The sequence below is a fragment of the Phaethon aethereus genome (assembly GCF_964289735.1).
Source record: "Phaethon aethereus genome assembly, chromosome: 4".
NCBI lineage: Eukaryota > Metazoa > Chordata > Aves > Phaethontiformes > Phaethontidae > Phaethon > Phaethon aethereus.
Window position 1 is genome coordinate 23,389,309 of NC_138578.1, and position 14,194 is coordinate 23,403,502.

General features: G+C 43.7%; 1 protein-coding gene across 13 annotated transcripts in view; it reads left to right on the forward strand.

Annotated features, from left to right (window-relative positions):
• ADGRL3 (adhesion G protein-coupled receptor L3) overlaps positions 1 to 14,194 on the forward strand; it is a gene marked incomplete at its 3' end in the record, with an annotated part of 334,909 nt that overhangs the window by 226,920 nt on the left and 93,795 nt on the right. For all 13 annotated transcript variants that reach the window (XM_081999397.1, XM_081999403.1, XM_081999404.1 and 10 more), the window contains 3 exons: positions 2,212 to 2,517; positions 4,711 to 4,814; positions 12,219 to 12,404. In XM_081999397.1, the coding sequence (XP_081855523.1) occupies positions 2,212 to 2,517; positions 4,711 to 4,814; positions 12,219 to 12,404 (596 nt within the window). The remainder of the gene's footprint in view (positions 1 to 2,211; positions 2,518 to 4,710; positions 4,815 to 12,218; positions 12,405 to 14,194) is intronic.

Below are 14,194 nucleotides of genomic sequence, written 5' to 3' on the forward strand. Positions count from 1 at the left end.
TGTCCTGGTACTCAGGTGGTTCAGTGCCTGTTGCACTATTGCTCATCTTTCTGGAAGCTGGGGGAGAAGGTAATCCCATTTTCCAAGGGACAGTAGAGTTGGGATTTTTAAACTGAATGTTTTCCTGAAAAATATTGATCCCTCAGAAAATTATGTCTGTGATGCTGCTAAGTTTTAATGTTTGTGGAGATGGTGTCTCAGGCTTGCAGTAAAATTACCTAACATCAGAGCAAGTGTGTGCTTCAACTGCTATGTTAGTGATTACTCTGGGGCAGGAGAATTGCTCAGCACCATGGCCTTAAATTACTGAAATAACAAAAAAACCCTTTCAGAATGGAAAAACTCATATATTACACTAAAGACAGGCATCTCTAAGCTTGAATTAGGTTGACTTGAATGAACTCTAGTGACAGCAATATTATTATACATTAATAACTAATATTGCACGAATAGTGAGCATGGTCTGCTTCACTGGACGTAGAAGAGAGGACAGTCTCCACGCTCAGGAGCTTGCAGGCTAGGCCTGCTCATACAGCTGTATAGTTAAGAGGCTGCTCCTTGGGGCAACAGGGTGATTCTTGCATTTAATTTTAATTTCTGCTTAGGCTGGAGTTCACACATGGCTGTTTTTAATGTAGAAACTACAATTCACATTGCTGGATATGGAGCAACTGTGATGCTGAAGCCTTGCATTTGTCCCTCTGTGCACTGCTGTTTTGGGGATGGATTTGTGATGTGTTTTCTTTTATTACACTGTGGAAAATGTTTTTCTGTCCAAACCAGTTGGGTCTTCAGCAACATTAAAAAATTAAAAGCACTTCTGTGCTAGGTGCTCCCCAAAAAATGGAAAATAAGATTTTACATTAAAATGCCAGGAAGAAAAATGGTGAGGGCATAAAGTGCTCCTTTATTTTCTAGTGCTTTTGGAAAGTCAGTTGTGCTCCAGCAGTCATTACCCCTCTGTGTGCTTCTCTCACTGTGTGCTCTGCTTTAAACTAGACTCAAAGGTGGAAGGGCATAAAACCAGGCATACTCTTTGCTGGGTAAAGAATTGGCTAGATGGCTGAGCCCAGAGCGTTGTGGAGAATGGAGTTAAATCCAGCTGGCAGCCGGTCACAAGTGGTGTTCCCCAGGCCTCGGTTTTGGAGCTGGTCTTGTTCAATATCTTTATTGATGATATGGACAAAGGGATTGAGTGCTCCCTCGGTAAGTTTGCAGATGACACCAAGTTGGGTGGGAGTGTTAATCTGCTGGAGGGTAGGAGGGCTCTGCAGAGGGATCTGGACAGGCTGGATTGATGGGCTGAGATCAACTGTATGAGGTTTAATAAGACCAAGCGCCGTGTCCCATGCAACGCTACAGGCTTGGGGAGGAGTGGCTGGAGAGCTGCCTGGCAGAAAAGGACCTGGAGCTGCTGGCTGACAGCCGGCTGAACAGCAGTGTGCCCAGGTGGCCAAGAAGGCCAACAGCATCCTGGCCTGTATCAGGACTAGTGTGGCCAGCAGGAGTAGGGAAGAAATTGTGCCCCTGTACTTGGCACTGGTGAGGCCACACCTCAAATACTTTGTTCAGTTTGGGCCCCTCACTACAAGAAGGACATTGAGTTGCTGGAGTGTGTCCAGAGAAGGGCAACGAAGCTGGTGACGGGTCTGGAGAACAAGTCTTATGAGGAGCAGCTGAGAGAACTAGGATAGTTTAGTGTGGAGGAGGCTGAGGGGAGACCTTATCACTCTCTACAACTACCTGAAAGGAGGTTGTGGTGAGGTGGGTGTTGGTCTCTTCTCCCAAGTAACTAGTGATAGGATGAGAGGAAATGGCCTCAAGTTGCACCGGGGCGGGTTCGATTAGATATTAGGAAAACTTTCTTTACTGAGAGAGTGGTCAAGCGTTGGAAAAGGCTGCCCAGGGAGGTGGTGGAGTCAACATCACTGGAAGTGTTCATAAAACGTGTGGATGTGGCACTTCAGGACATGGTTCAGTGGGCATGGTGGTGTTGGATTGATGGCTGGGCTTGATGATCTTAGATGTCTTTTCCAACCTTAATGATTCTATGATTGTCTCTGAAAGGTGGCTGTGCAGGAAGCCTTGCACTAGCTGTAGCTCCAGCTACACTCTGCAGGCCACTGCAGTCAGCAGAGGGAACATCCTCGGAACCTAGGCTTCAGTCCCTTTCTTCCTTCCTCTCTTTAATCAACTCTGCCTTTTTTTCAGGAATATCAACATCTGGGGCTCTGGGCCCGGGGAGCACCACCGCCAGCACCACACCACGGGTGGCCACCAGCAGCACCGGCCGCCCCACCACCACCTCAGCCTCAGGCAGGAGGAACAGGAGCACCAGTACACCATCACCCATGGCCGATGTCCCTGACGAAATGACCACACACCTGCCACCTGCCTCCTCCCAGCTGCCCCCAGCTGGCACGGAGAGCTGCGACCCCATGGAAGCCCGTGATATTATGTGGTCTCGGACTCGGCAGGGCCAGGTGGCAAAGCAGCCGTGTCCCATGGGCTCGATAGGTGAGTCGAGGAGCAGGAGGACATGGCAAGTCATCTCCATTTGCTCGTGGTATGTTGTGAGTTTGCAACCAGGTTGCCCATGGGGCCTTGTGGCACACATGCTTTCTTCAGTGGAGCACACTGATACCTTCTGTCAGGTCTACATTGCCTTGGTAAGGTATGGCAAGTAGCTGGCTGGGGGCCAAAGCCTCAATGTGCTGAGCACATTGTGCATGATCTTTGGCATCCCAAGCTCTGACTGAAGGTGAATATAAGCTAATGACTTTGTGGGGTTGAGCTCGATGCAGTATAAGAGCCTCTGCCTCCAGAAATTGTATACAATGTGCCGGTTATTCCTGGTTTTGTCTGTATTTGTAGCCCCTGGGCTCATTGACTGATGGGTTGATGGGATGCTTTGCTCCTTTTGCGGGGAGGAGAGTGGCACAGAAATCAACAAAACTTACATTTTGAAGCTCTGTGCTGCAGTGCTTGCATGTCAAAGGCCATGGCCAGCATTTCAGAGCACAAGTATTCCCAGATCACACTCCTGAACCAGCTTGAGGGTTTTTTCAAACTGCAGCCAGCATCCAGTGTGATCAGCAGGGAAAGCAGGGTGGGAAACAAAGACGAATCTTTCAAAATGGTTTATTCTTTATTAGATTTTGCTCATTTTCTCCTACTCTTCCCCCCAGTTGTTTACTTCCAAAAGGTTGCTTTTGGAAATTTTATGTCCAAATTAAAACACAGTTGAATGAAGAATGGGTTTTGGCATATGGTTGTTTGCTGTATTTTAACAAATGCCATTTTCCAAAAGTATTTATTTTTCAAGCTAGTCTTGGTGTCCAGCCCCGAGAACCCACTTGCCAAGAAGAAATCAGAAAGTGGAGGAAATTACCTGAAAGTGAGGGCTGGAGGGATCTGGCTTGCAGAGGAGACTCTCTGTTACTTCTCTGCTCCATTGCCCTGGAGAGCCATTCACACCCATGTATATGAATCCTGAGTCTCTCTTGAATTTGGTGGTCAGACTGATAAAATATACGTTAAAAGTATGAGGGACATGGAAAGACATCAGTAGTGAGAATAGGTAAAGGACATTTTTGCTGTCTTTCCCAGCCCCACTTGGTAAAATTAATGCAAAAAGTATCATGTGGTTCCCAGAGAGGGGAAAGCATAGTCTGAACTGAAGCTGTGAAAAAGGAAAGAAAAGATAAAAAAGGAAAGTGAAGCTTGGATGCAGGGAGCACTTTTCTAAGCACAAGAGCTAAGGACTGGATGAAAACAGCTAAAGAAAAAAAAAATAACCCAACTTGTTGATAGGGGATGGCAATAAGCCTTTCCCATCTGTAATTTCAGTGATTCATGCAGCTTGTTAAAAGCTGTGGTATATTAGCAGTGGGCCTCTTCCAACTCCCTCTGAAGGCCATGAGCAAACCCTCACTGGTTTTAATCGGCACTACCATCAGACCTAGCCTGTAACTCACTCCTCTGCTGAAAAGTTTGGCTCTGTGGGGCAGAGCACTTTATAGGATGCAAACTCCTTAGTCTTTAATCTACATGTACCAGCTTTCTTGCTTTTTAAAGATCTTTAAATGGACAATTTCAGACACATTTCTCTCCGTCTGGAAGGCTCTGAGGTGCTTTGCTGTCTTTCGCAGCAGGGATCTGGGCAGCCCTCACCAAACAAAACTCTCCTTTAATGTCCCTTTTGATGGTTGGGGTTGGGACACTAAAGCCCAGCGTTCTATCTTGGTGTTGGTAGCATTTAAACTTTTGAGTGTTTCCACCCAAATGGTTTAATGATGATTCAGAGCAGTAAAATCTTTGTAAAGCAGCAAGGAAGTTGAGGCACAGGGTCTGATCCCAGGGTGCCAGGGCAGAGCAGTCCAGGTGCTGGCTCAGTGTTTGAGATCCAGTTTCGATTTCTTAGTCCCTGGTAGCTTTCCTGCTTGGCTTAAAGCAAAGCCCTCTGGCAAAATGGAGATAATATCCCTGCAGTACCTCATGGGTCTTTTATGTCTTCGGGCCCCTAAGCACTAAAATGATGGGAGACTAGGACACTGAGATGTCTTGGAAGTGTCCTACCGAGGTCCAGAGCACTAATAAGCTCCCAGGTTTGCATAAGGTATCCGTCATTGTGAAATGAAGTCTGTGACATGGGGCCCTAGGGGCAAAATGCAAACGATAACATTAAACACAGTACCTTTCCTCTTCCAGGTGTTGCAACTTTCCGGTGTCTTGTGCCAGACGGGATCTGGGAGTCCCAAGGACCTGATCTCAGCAACTGTTCTTCTCCCTGGATCAATCACATCACTCAGAAGGTAAAACCCTTCCCATGTGTTGACCACACCAAGTCTACACACTGACGTTCCTGAGCTCCCTGGTTCTTTTCACAACAGGGAACCCAAAGTGACCAACAGTCACTCATAAAGCATGAGCCATGCATAGTAGCTGGGAATTGCAAGGAGAAAAAAAGACTGTAAAAATCTGATGGAAATTAAGGCAAAGGAGGTGAGGGAAAGGCAAAGGAGAGGCACTGGAGAGTGGAATTAAACTAAAGTGAATGACAGAGGGAGGAGGAGGTGGGTGGACGTATGGAAAATACCGAGTTATTGCAAAGGGAAACTTTCCCTTTCATGCATCCCCAAGGATTTTATCATGCCACGCAAGCACAGGATAAACCCTGTAGTTGAGAAATCTTTACCAAAGAAAGGCAGGCTCAATATGAAATGTTTACATTGAGCTTCTGACTTTCTGTTTTTAACTTCTGCCCTAATTGTAAAAGAACTGTTGGAATAGAAAACAATGCCTCAGTAATGCTTATCTTTTGATTCTTAAGTCCCTTGATGAATGTTTTGTAGCACTTCATCATTTATCAGTGTTAAAAGTGCATTAACATGTGACAATAGAAGTTCAAGACAAGCAGAGCTTATTTGGTAGCAATATGTTGAACATTTTTGTTATTAATGCACAGTGGTGCTTTCAGCTGATTTCATTACAAACAGAGACCAGATGTGTGTTTACGCCAGAATCTGTGGGCTGAATCCTTATTATAGCAATTTGTGGGATTTATTCACTCCTTTAGCCAGAGCGAGTGAGTCCCAGTGTTGTGGGCTAGCTGTGCTGCTGCACGATAGCAGCACTGTGCTCCCAGAGAGCCAGGGCTCACTAGTGAATGGGTTGGGGTCACCCTACAGACAAGTCTCTTTGGCTTTCTCTTCTCTGTCCCCCATCTTAACTGAGGGTCAGCAACCTGCAAATTGCTAGCACATACACCTCTGATCATCCCTATCTCACTTCATCTGTATTTATACCCGTCCCTCTCCAAAGATGAGGGAAGACATCAAGTAACACGGGGTTGCTGTGACCTGGCACAGCCATTACAAAGGCCATGGTCCTTTTGTCTCACGCGGGAGGGTGGGCAGCTCACCTGCCATACACTCAGCTAGCTGATTAATAAAGACTGCCTTTGCTGGAATTAGCAGGTGTGCAGCTCTTGTTTTATGACCGACATAGTTATCCTGGAGGGGTTAATATTACTTACTCTAGCCATAATTCACCCAGGCAGCTGGGAGACCTCTTGCTGCTCGGTGAAGATGGCTAGGCCGTTAGCCATTAGCAGAGGGAAATAATAGCCTGCACTGATGAAATCTCCATCAAGGTTAGGCTTATTTTATTTGAAACCTCAGCTATCATTTGTATAACAAATGAGCCCCATTTAATTTGTTACACGTTTTTCAAAGCAGGCTAAAATGGACGAGCCAGGTTTTCAGAAATGCTCAGCAGGTTACAATTGGGAATGGACTTTTTTTTTTATTCTTGTTATTTTTCTTTTCCACCAGTCGGTGGAAAGACTAGGGGGATCCGCCAAGTGACGGTGGATCTAAACTTTTGATGCCTGAGTGAGCTGCTACAAAACATCAAGACTTTCCAGGGGTGACTTCTGAGGGGAAAGCCCTGCCAGGCTTTATGATGGGGTTTGCATTCAGTAGGATCCTTACAGTAAACACGGTTTTAAATTACTTATGAAATAACTGATAGCCATGTGGCTTCCCTGCCCAAGCAAGAGGCTTGGAAATCATCACTGTGGTTAGAGATGGAGACTGATTTATCCGTAAGTAAGGCACACGTATTGCTGCTGTGGACAGGACGCTACCCTGCCCCAAGCTTGCAGATTTGTTCCAGCACCTCTCTGAAGCTGAAAGGGGAGCCTTCCTCCTCTCAGCCAAGCCAGCTCCTCTTCTTGCTGCTGTGGGGGCAGCTAGAGGAAGCAGTAAGCCAGCCATGCCATGAGGACTGGGGGTGGTCACACCCTGCAGCTCAGCTCTCCTGCATCCCCAGTGCTTATGTCCTCCTGGGCCACCAATCCCACAGCATCCGCAGCTGCAGCACTGCTTACAAAATGGGTAGAAACACCTCTTTGGCAGCCAGGGTTTATACCTGCTCAGCATGTCTTTGTTCCTAATCTGCTTTGTCTCCCAAAAATCCCCTCTTCTGTCACCTGCTGGGTTCAAGCTGCTCAGGAAGAAGGGTGATGGGTCCCTCAAGAGATTTTAGCCAAGCCAGAAAGGATGGTAGGGAAATACTGTACTTGCTTTCATGTCTCTGTAGGGAACTAAGGATTATTACTTGCTGCTTTTCTTCCTCCTGCTGCGCTCAGACTGTACATTGGGTGTTTGCCTGCTTGCATCATGGTATTAAGTTTTACAACCCTCTATTAGCTTCCATTAGAGTTATTGTGCTTGGTGGAAGATCAGAACAAATGTCTGCTTCAGCAATTCATTGGCCTCCTGACATTTACTTTAACTTTATTGTTGGTGCCTACCATGCCCTCATAACGTAGCAGGAGAATAAACTTGCCAGTGTGATTGAATTATGCACTGCTACCTGGGTTATTTCTCGAGTCAAGCAGTAAAAGGAAGCAAAAAGGTCAGCTTTGGATACATTGCATCATCCTGATCATGAGGTCATACATTCAGTCTCAGCCTGTTTGTTTTACCTCTTGCTTTCATCAGTACTGTCCTCGGTGCAGTGTGTGACTTGCCTGAAAATATCTTTTCCTCGCTGCAGCTTTCAGTTGTGGGTGCTTCCTGGGAGGAGAGGCACTGCTACACTCAGCTTCAAGCCTCTGAAAGAGAGAGGCCTTTTTTGTAGCAGAGTAGAAAGCGTTGTGTCCTTCATGAATGCATGAAAAACCTCAAACAGTAAATCTAAAGCACATGCCACCCATGTTCATCTTGTCCTCCTGAACAGCCTAGATGATAATAGTCACAAGGAGTAGATAAACCTTAGGGTTCAAAGTACCTTCATCAGGTCTTGTAGAACTGCTTGAGTGTGTCTGGCAGAGGGAGTGGGGTTTTGTGCAGAACATCACCACATGGTCACGTCCAGGCCCCGATGGTGAGGTTGCAATCCTGATGACAGCATGATGAAATCTTCCATCCAGGCTGCTTTTGACAGTCTTTTTTCAGAGCTCCATCATGTATTGGATGGAGCAGGTGCTACTGTTGGCAGATTATTAAAGGAATGTTAAATGCAGATTAAGTTGTTTGAATACCATAGTTTCAAAACCCCTTTTTCAGTGTTCTCCAGCTCTGCTGTACTGTATGGAGAGCAGCAATCCAACTCTCTGTTGGAAAACCAGTGTTTATAACTACTTAGTTATATCTTTAGGTATCATCTGATAAAAGAAAAAAGCAAAGTTCAATGGAATAGAATGTTCATCTTCCAAAAAAAAAAGAGGATGGTAGATATGCTCTAACTCGTTTCTGTGAATGCATACATGTATAATGAAACCTCTGCTAGGGAAAGAAAATGGCCAATGAAGGCTTTGCAGTGTTATAAGTTAGCCCAAAGCCCCTGTTTCAGCCTTGCTACCTGACTGCTGGCTGCTGATGGTGCCCAATGAAAACTGTCAGATATTTGTCCCTCTGGAAAACAGCATCAACTCCATGGTCTTTCCAGCTGACCAGTTCATCTGTATGTCACTTTTTTAAAATCCTGGTTCAATTTTTCATACCGTCTTTTTTATATGTCAGCCTCAGGCTGCAGGAAAATATTTTTGCCTTTATGACCACTGGTGTTTCAGCACATTCACTCCCTTCCCAGCACCTTTCTTATTCTGAATTTTCTTCCCTAAATACTTCTTTTCTGCAATTTCTCTCATTTTTATTCTACCGTCCTCTTCTGCAGTCAGTTCCTTCTGAGAAAGGCAGGGCTGAAACAGCGAGCAATGCTGCAGGAGGGTCATTGTTAGTCCTTCCAGACAAAGCTCCCTGCTTCTGTTCCTTGGCATATATGAAACAGGCAGGAACATATGCCCTCTCCAACAACTATTGTTTCACAGTCTTTGCAGTCATAAGAAGACATGAGATAGTGGTACAAACTTGGAAAGTATTAGAAAAGTGTGGCACAGCATGGTTTCAGGTATGCCAATACTCATTTGTAAATCTGTCCTGAATCCTGCCAGTATGCTCAAATGGAAGAGGGGAGCAGTTTTTTTGACAGAGCTAGAAAACTATATTTTGTGTGTTGACATTTTTGGCAGGAAACATTTTTTCTCTCCTTCAAAATAACATTAACAAAAAAGATTAGATTTAATCAATTCGTAAAAGGCAAAAAAAAATCACCCAAAACAACCAGAAACCCCATTTGGTTAGAACAGAATGTTCACTTTTATCCCAGAATCCTTTTTCTTTTTAAATTTAATTTTTTTCATAATCAAGATAGAATATTTAAAAAAAATTAGTCTCAAATCAGAGAGATATATTATTTTTAATTCCTTTTATTGTTCTTGAACCTCTCAGTAGAAAGCTCAGTTACTTGCACATTTTTCCCTTACTTCTTGCTTGCCTCGCAATGACAGCCTGACCCTTGAGGAACCTCCAAGGATTGTTCCTCTGTTCCTATGTGACTATGTCATTGTTTGGGTTAAAGAATATTAAATGTTTTGGAAGAAATACCTCATGAAGAACTCATCTTCCATGCAGCAATAATGAAGAGAAAGGTGTGGAGAAGCCCTTTATAGAAGGGAAGTAAGTTAGTAATGCATCCTTTTGGGCAGCCGTGAGCTTTGCTGAGCATTCTGTAGAATTAACCAAAGAAGGGGTTCAGTCCTGTTGTTATAAGAGACCAGACATATATCTTAGGCCTGGAATATTCAGCCAGCATTTGGGACTGATAACAGAAGCTGGGTTTGATGGGACTGAATAGGAGACACTTTAACTTCAGTGGAAAATGCTTCAAAAGTTGGGGAAATTAGCATTAACGTCATACGGCCATCATTTTGGATACCCCTCGCATTATGCACACGGGCAGGATGGAAAGAGTCTCTCAGCACTGTTGCAGTGACTTGTAGCTGCATTTTCTGGGTGACAATGAATAGGTTTGGAAATGAGTGTCAGTGCTAGGAAGTAGCTTCATTACTTGTCAGACAGATAACATTGTCCCAAGAAAATGGCACACCTTTGCATTTTCAGGAAACCTGGGTACATGAAGTGAGTTTGGGTAAATACTTCTATGTCCCAGGAGTTCACAGATTTTGAGCTTTAATGAGACTTTTCTCAGGCATTTCTTCCATTGTTGCCTATTTTGGGGTGTTTATTTGGTCACACTAGAATTCCTCAGATTGACAGTTTTTAGGATAAGTCCAAGATAAAGGGAAAAGGGTTTATTAGTGACCAGCCTGCACCACTTTTGCAGACAGGTAGGAGCAATGGCAGCCTGCAATCAAATGCAACAAGAGATTTATTACAGGGAAAGAGAATTCAGGGGTTTGCCTTTGTAGTAGCTGAGCAATTTGTTCTGAGTATGCCAGTTTGCATAGGTGCATGGTCCAAGGGAAAATGTATGCATCAAATACTGGATAGCAGGGGTTTTTGTTTCTGATGTACCTGTAAAAAGCTCTTACATTCCTGCAGTTTTCTGCAAGACTTACAGCAACACACATGCTAACTCCAGCGATGAACTGCAGGAAAATGTTGAAATTTACTTCTTTACATAAAGGGACTTGATGCAGTCATTCTTTAAAATTCTGAGTGCCAACAGAAGAGGTCAAAATTCAGCCTCTAAGCTGATGCATGGCTTAGGAGAGCAGGCAGCTATAAGAATAGGATCTGGTTTCTATGGCATTAGCCTTGCGTAACAAGGAAGAAATAATTCAGTTTTTGAATATACATTATCATTGCTCTAATGGGAAGAGCAACACATTATCTCCTTTATTTATCTTATCTATATCATCATATGCTTTAATTCTCTGAAGATGAGCATATGAACATCTTTAGTTAGATTTCATTAAATCAGATGGGCTGTTGCTGTCAAATTGATGGAAGTAAGTTATTCATTTATAACTCAGCTAATTGATTTACAGAGAGGTAGAAGCTCAGCCTGCAATCCTTCCCTAGAATCTTGATTTTATTATAAGCACCATAAATTGAGGGAACAAGAGAAATAACTGATTTCTAACTGTTGGAAGATAAGACAATTGGAAATTTCTTATGAAGAACCCAGCAGAGTTGGTCATTGAGCCCAACAGAGAGGTGGGAGCTTCATTTAAATGTCCTCCTGTGTAATTTCTCCTTACCCCTGGCATATTCCCCATAGATACGCATTCCAAATCACAGAATGGTATGTAACAAAAAAAAGACCAGCAACCTGCAATAATATTTTTGTAATGGGCTGCTCGTAGAAAGGAGGTGGGACCAGCTGCTCTGTCCCCAGTCCTCATGACATAGAAGAGGAAAGGGGCAGCAGGTAGTGAGAGCAAAACAGAGCAAGAAAGGGGGAAAAGCCACAAGGGGAAAGAGAGAGTTTCCCAAATAATTACACAGTGAATTTTGCTGCAGGTGATTCATGAGTTTTATGACTCAACTAGACAATAGAAATCTTTTAATAGAAGATTCAGCCAAACAGCCTACTTGGTTTCCCCTTCCAGCAGGCCTCTGCTTGAAGTCTTAAGCCTTTTCCTCCTGAGTTAGTATGCATTTATGTGCTGACAATCGCTAACCTCATTACAGATGTAGTGGCTAGTGTGGTAAGGAGCACGTCTCCTGCATGCAAATGCTAAGTGGTAAATTAACACCTGATTATTAAATCCAAATGATGGGGATTGTGAACTTTTTTCTCTTGTTCATCTGGGTTATGTCATCTATTTTTGTTCTTTTTACAAAGAACTTTTTTTGCACAGGAGTTATAACAAAAGTCATATCGTAGCTATCAAATAATATTCTGGAACCAGAAACTGCTCTTTCTTGACAGGAGAGACTACTTACATGGTGGGTTTTTTTCAAGTGGCATAGATAAGGCAATGGAACAAGCTAACTGAAGCCCTCCCTAGCATGGGCAGCCCATGGAAACCAGTGCTATCTTTGGTTGCATCTGCTGCAGTGCAAAGAAGCAGTGGCCCCTCAATTCCAGCACTGCCCCGTGAGAAGATCAGAAATTGTGTTGAAGACAACATGGTGACCATAGTGTTGAAGACAATATGATGACTGTAGCTGGAAAAAAACCCCTGCATTTAAAACCATACTCAAACACTGTACATGATCAAACCGTGATGTCCCTTGATGTAGTTTCCTTCCTGGGAACTTCTTCTCTTCCTCTCCTCTTCTTATTCTCTCCTCTTCTTCTTGCGGGAAGTTGACTCAACACAGTGGGGCTGGAAGGGACTGGAGTAACATCATACTAACAGCTGGAGACAACCTTTTCCTCCACTTTCTCAATTGCAGATGAAGTCAGGGGAGATGGCTGCCAATATTGCCCGGGAGCTTGCGGAGCACACAAAAAACCACTTGTATGCTGGTGACATCACGTACTCTGTGTCCGCCATGGTCCAGCTGGTGAACTTGCTTGACGTGCAGCTCCGAAACCTGACTCCGGGTGGAAAGGACAGTGCTGCACGCAGCTTAAATAAGGTAAAAACAAAGGGACTCGGGAAGGGACAGGGGGCTGAAGAAGGGTTTGGTTCTCCTTGTAAAACTATTATAAATACCTTTCTGAATGACTGCCATTTTAGGCCAGTGATTCTTTTGTAGTAGTCAAGAGTACCTGGCAGTTTTTCATTTACAGTGTATTCTATTCTGCTGAGAAATGAAACAGTTGTAAATGCCAAGTGTACTATTGGTGCTGGCAAATGTATACCCTTAGATGTGTAGGTATATGAACTCCAGGTACTTCATTGCAGCCTCAGCTCTCATAGCTCAGTATGAGAGTAACTCAAGTGATGCCACGGCAATTATGTTGGACTTGTGCCAGTGTGAATGAGACCAGAATTTTTTCCATCGTTTCCAGTGCTGAATCTGTATGTGAAATGCCGTGCAATATGATCCAGAAAATATGAATATTTAAAGCCCCAAGAGACAAGAGAGTCTGGATTTTGATTTTTTTCATCTTGTAACATTACAAGATGCTGATGTGCTGATATAGCAAAAGAACAGTTTTATGCATCAGTATAAACAAATAAAAGCAAACAGAAACATTTATTTACAATGGAGATACATTTACCAAAGGCACATAAGATACCATCATATTTACACTTAAGATCTTCAGGATGGTTTAGTATTAGAGGGCCTTTTTAGTGATGACCTGTGAGTTAGCCCAAAAGCACCTTACTGCATGATGATGGTGTGTTTTCTGTGCCCTTGTTTGAGAAGAATTATTAGTCCTTTTGTCATTTCCAGAATTAAATCAAATTGCTACATACTAAAGTTGCCAGAAGTTGCCAGTCGTGGTAGGAAACATGGGCTGTGGAGTCCATAAGAATACATTTAAAGTTGAGGGTTTCCTTGGTCCAAGGCCCTCTTCATCTCATGTTAAACACATGGGATAAGACTTATATAAGATTCAGGTGGTGAATTGTGCAGGCCTGGTCATCAGACCGAAGAGCAGCTGAACTCTGTGACTGTGAGCACATGTTATATTGGCCCCCCAGTTAAAATAAGACACAGAATTTTGTTCTCAGCTGCGTTAGCTGGCTCTGACAGCCCTGGCATCCATGTAAGTGAGAACAGAACTTGGTCCCAAGGTTATACAGTGAATAAATGATCCCAGCTAAGCCTGAAATTTCTTGTGTGTCTTCTGAAGAGAAATACTTTTCAGAGAAGTAACATTATCTCTTTTCTTGTAAGTTATTATTGTAGACTTATGCTGTTTTAAATGCAAAGGGCTTCTGGATTGTTTAAGATTACAGCCGCATAGGAATTGAAGTCCTGCATCTCATGTGCTTTGCATGTGCTGTGAATTGGGTTATCCTGATGCTTTTAATTAGTGCTTCCAGCTATTTTATAGCAATGTAGGTAATAATTGTATTAACTGTTACATCAGCATAACATTATTTGTTATAATCATACCATGGTTCTTTGTTTGAAATGATGTGATGTCTGACAATATCAGGTAAAACTAGCAATTAATGTCACCTACTAACGGTTTCATGGTTGTAGTCTGCTTGCTCTTCTGAATATGCCCTAGCCACACCCAACCTTTTGCCACTTGAGCTTTGCAAGCACATATTTTTCATCTTTTTCTGTCCCACCTTCTGATATTTGTTTCAATTACAGGAAACAGGGTTGTATCATGGGGGCAGGTATGAGTTACCGAGGGGAGGGGAGGACTGGGCAAGGCAAAGCTCCTTGGTTCGGCTGTCACTCCTGGGGTCCCCCTTGCAGGTTCCCCCCCCCGCCATCAGCTTTGCACAAGCGGCTCATAC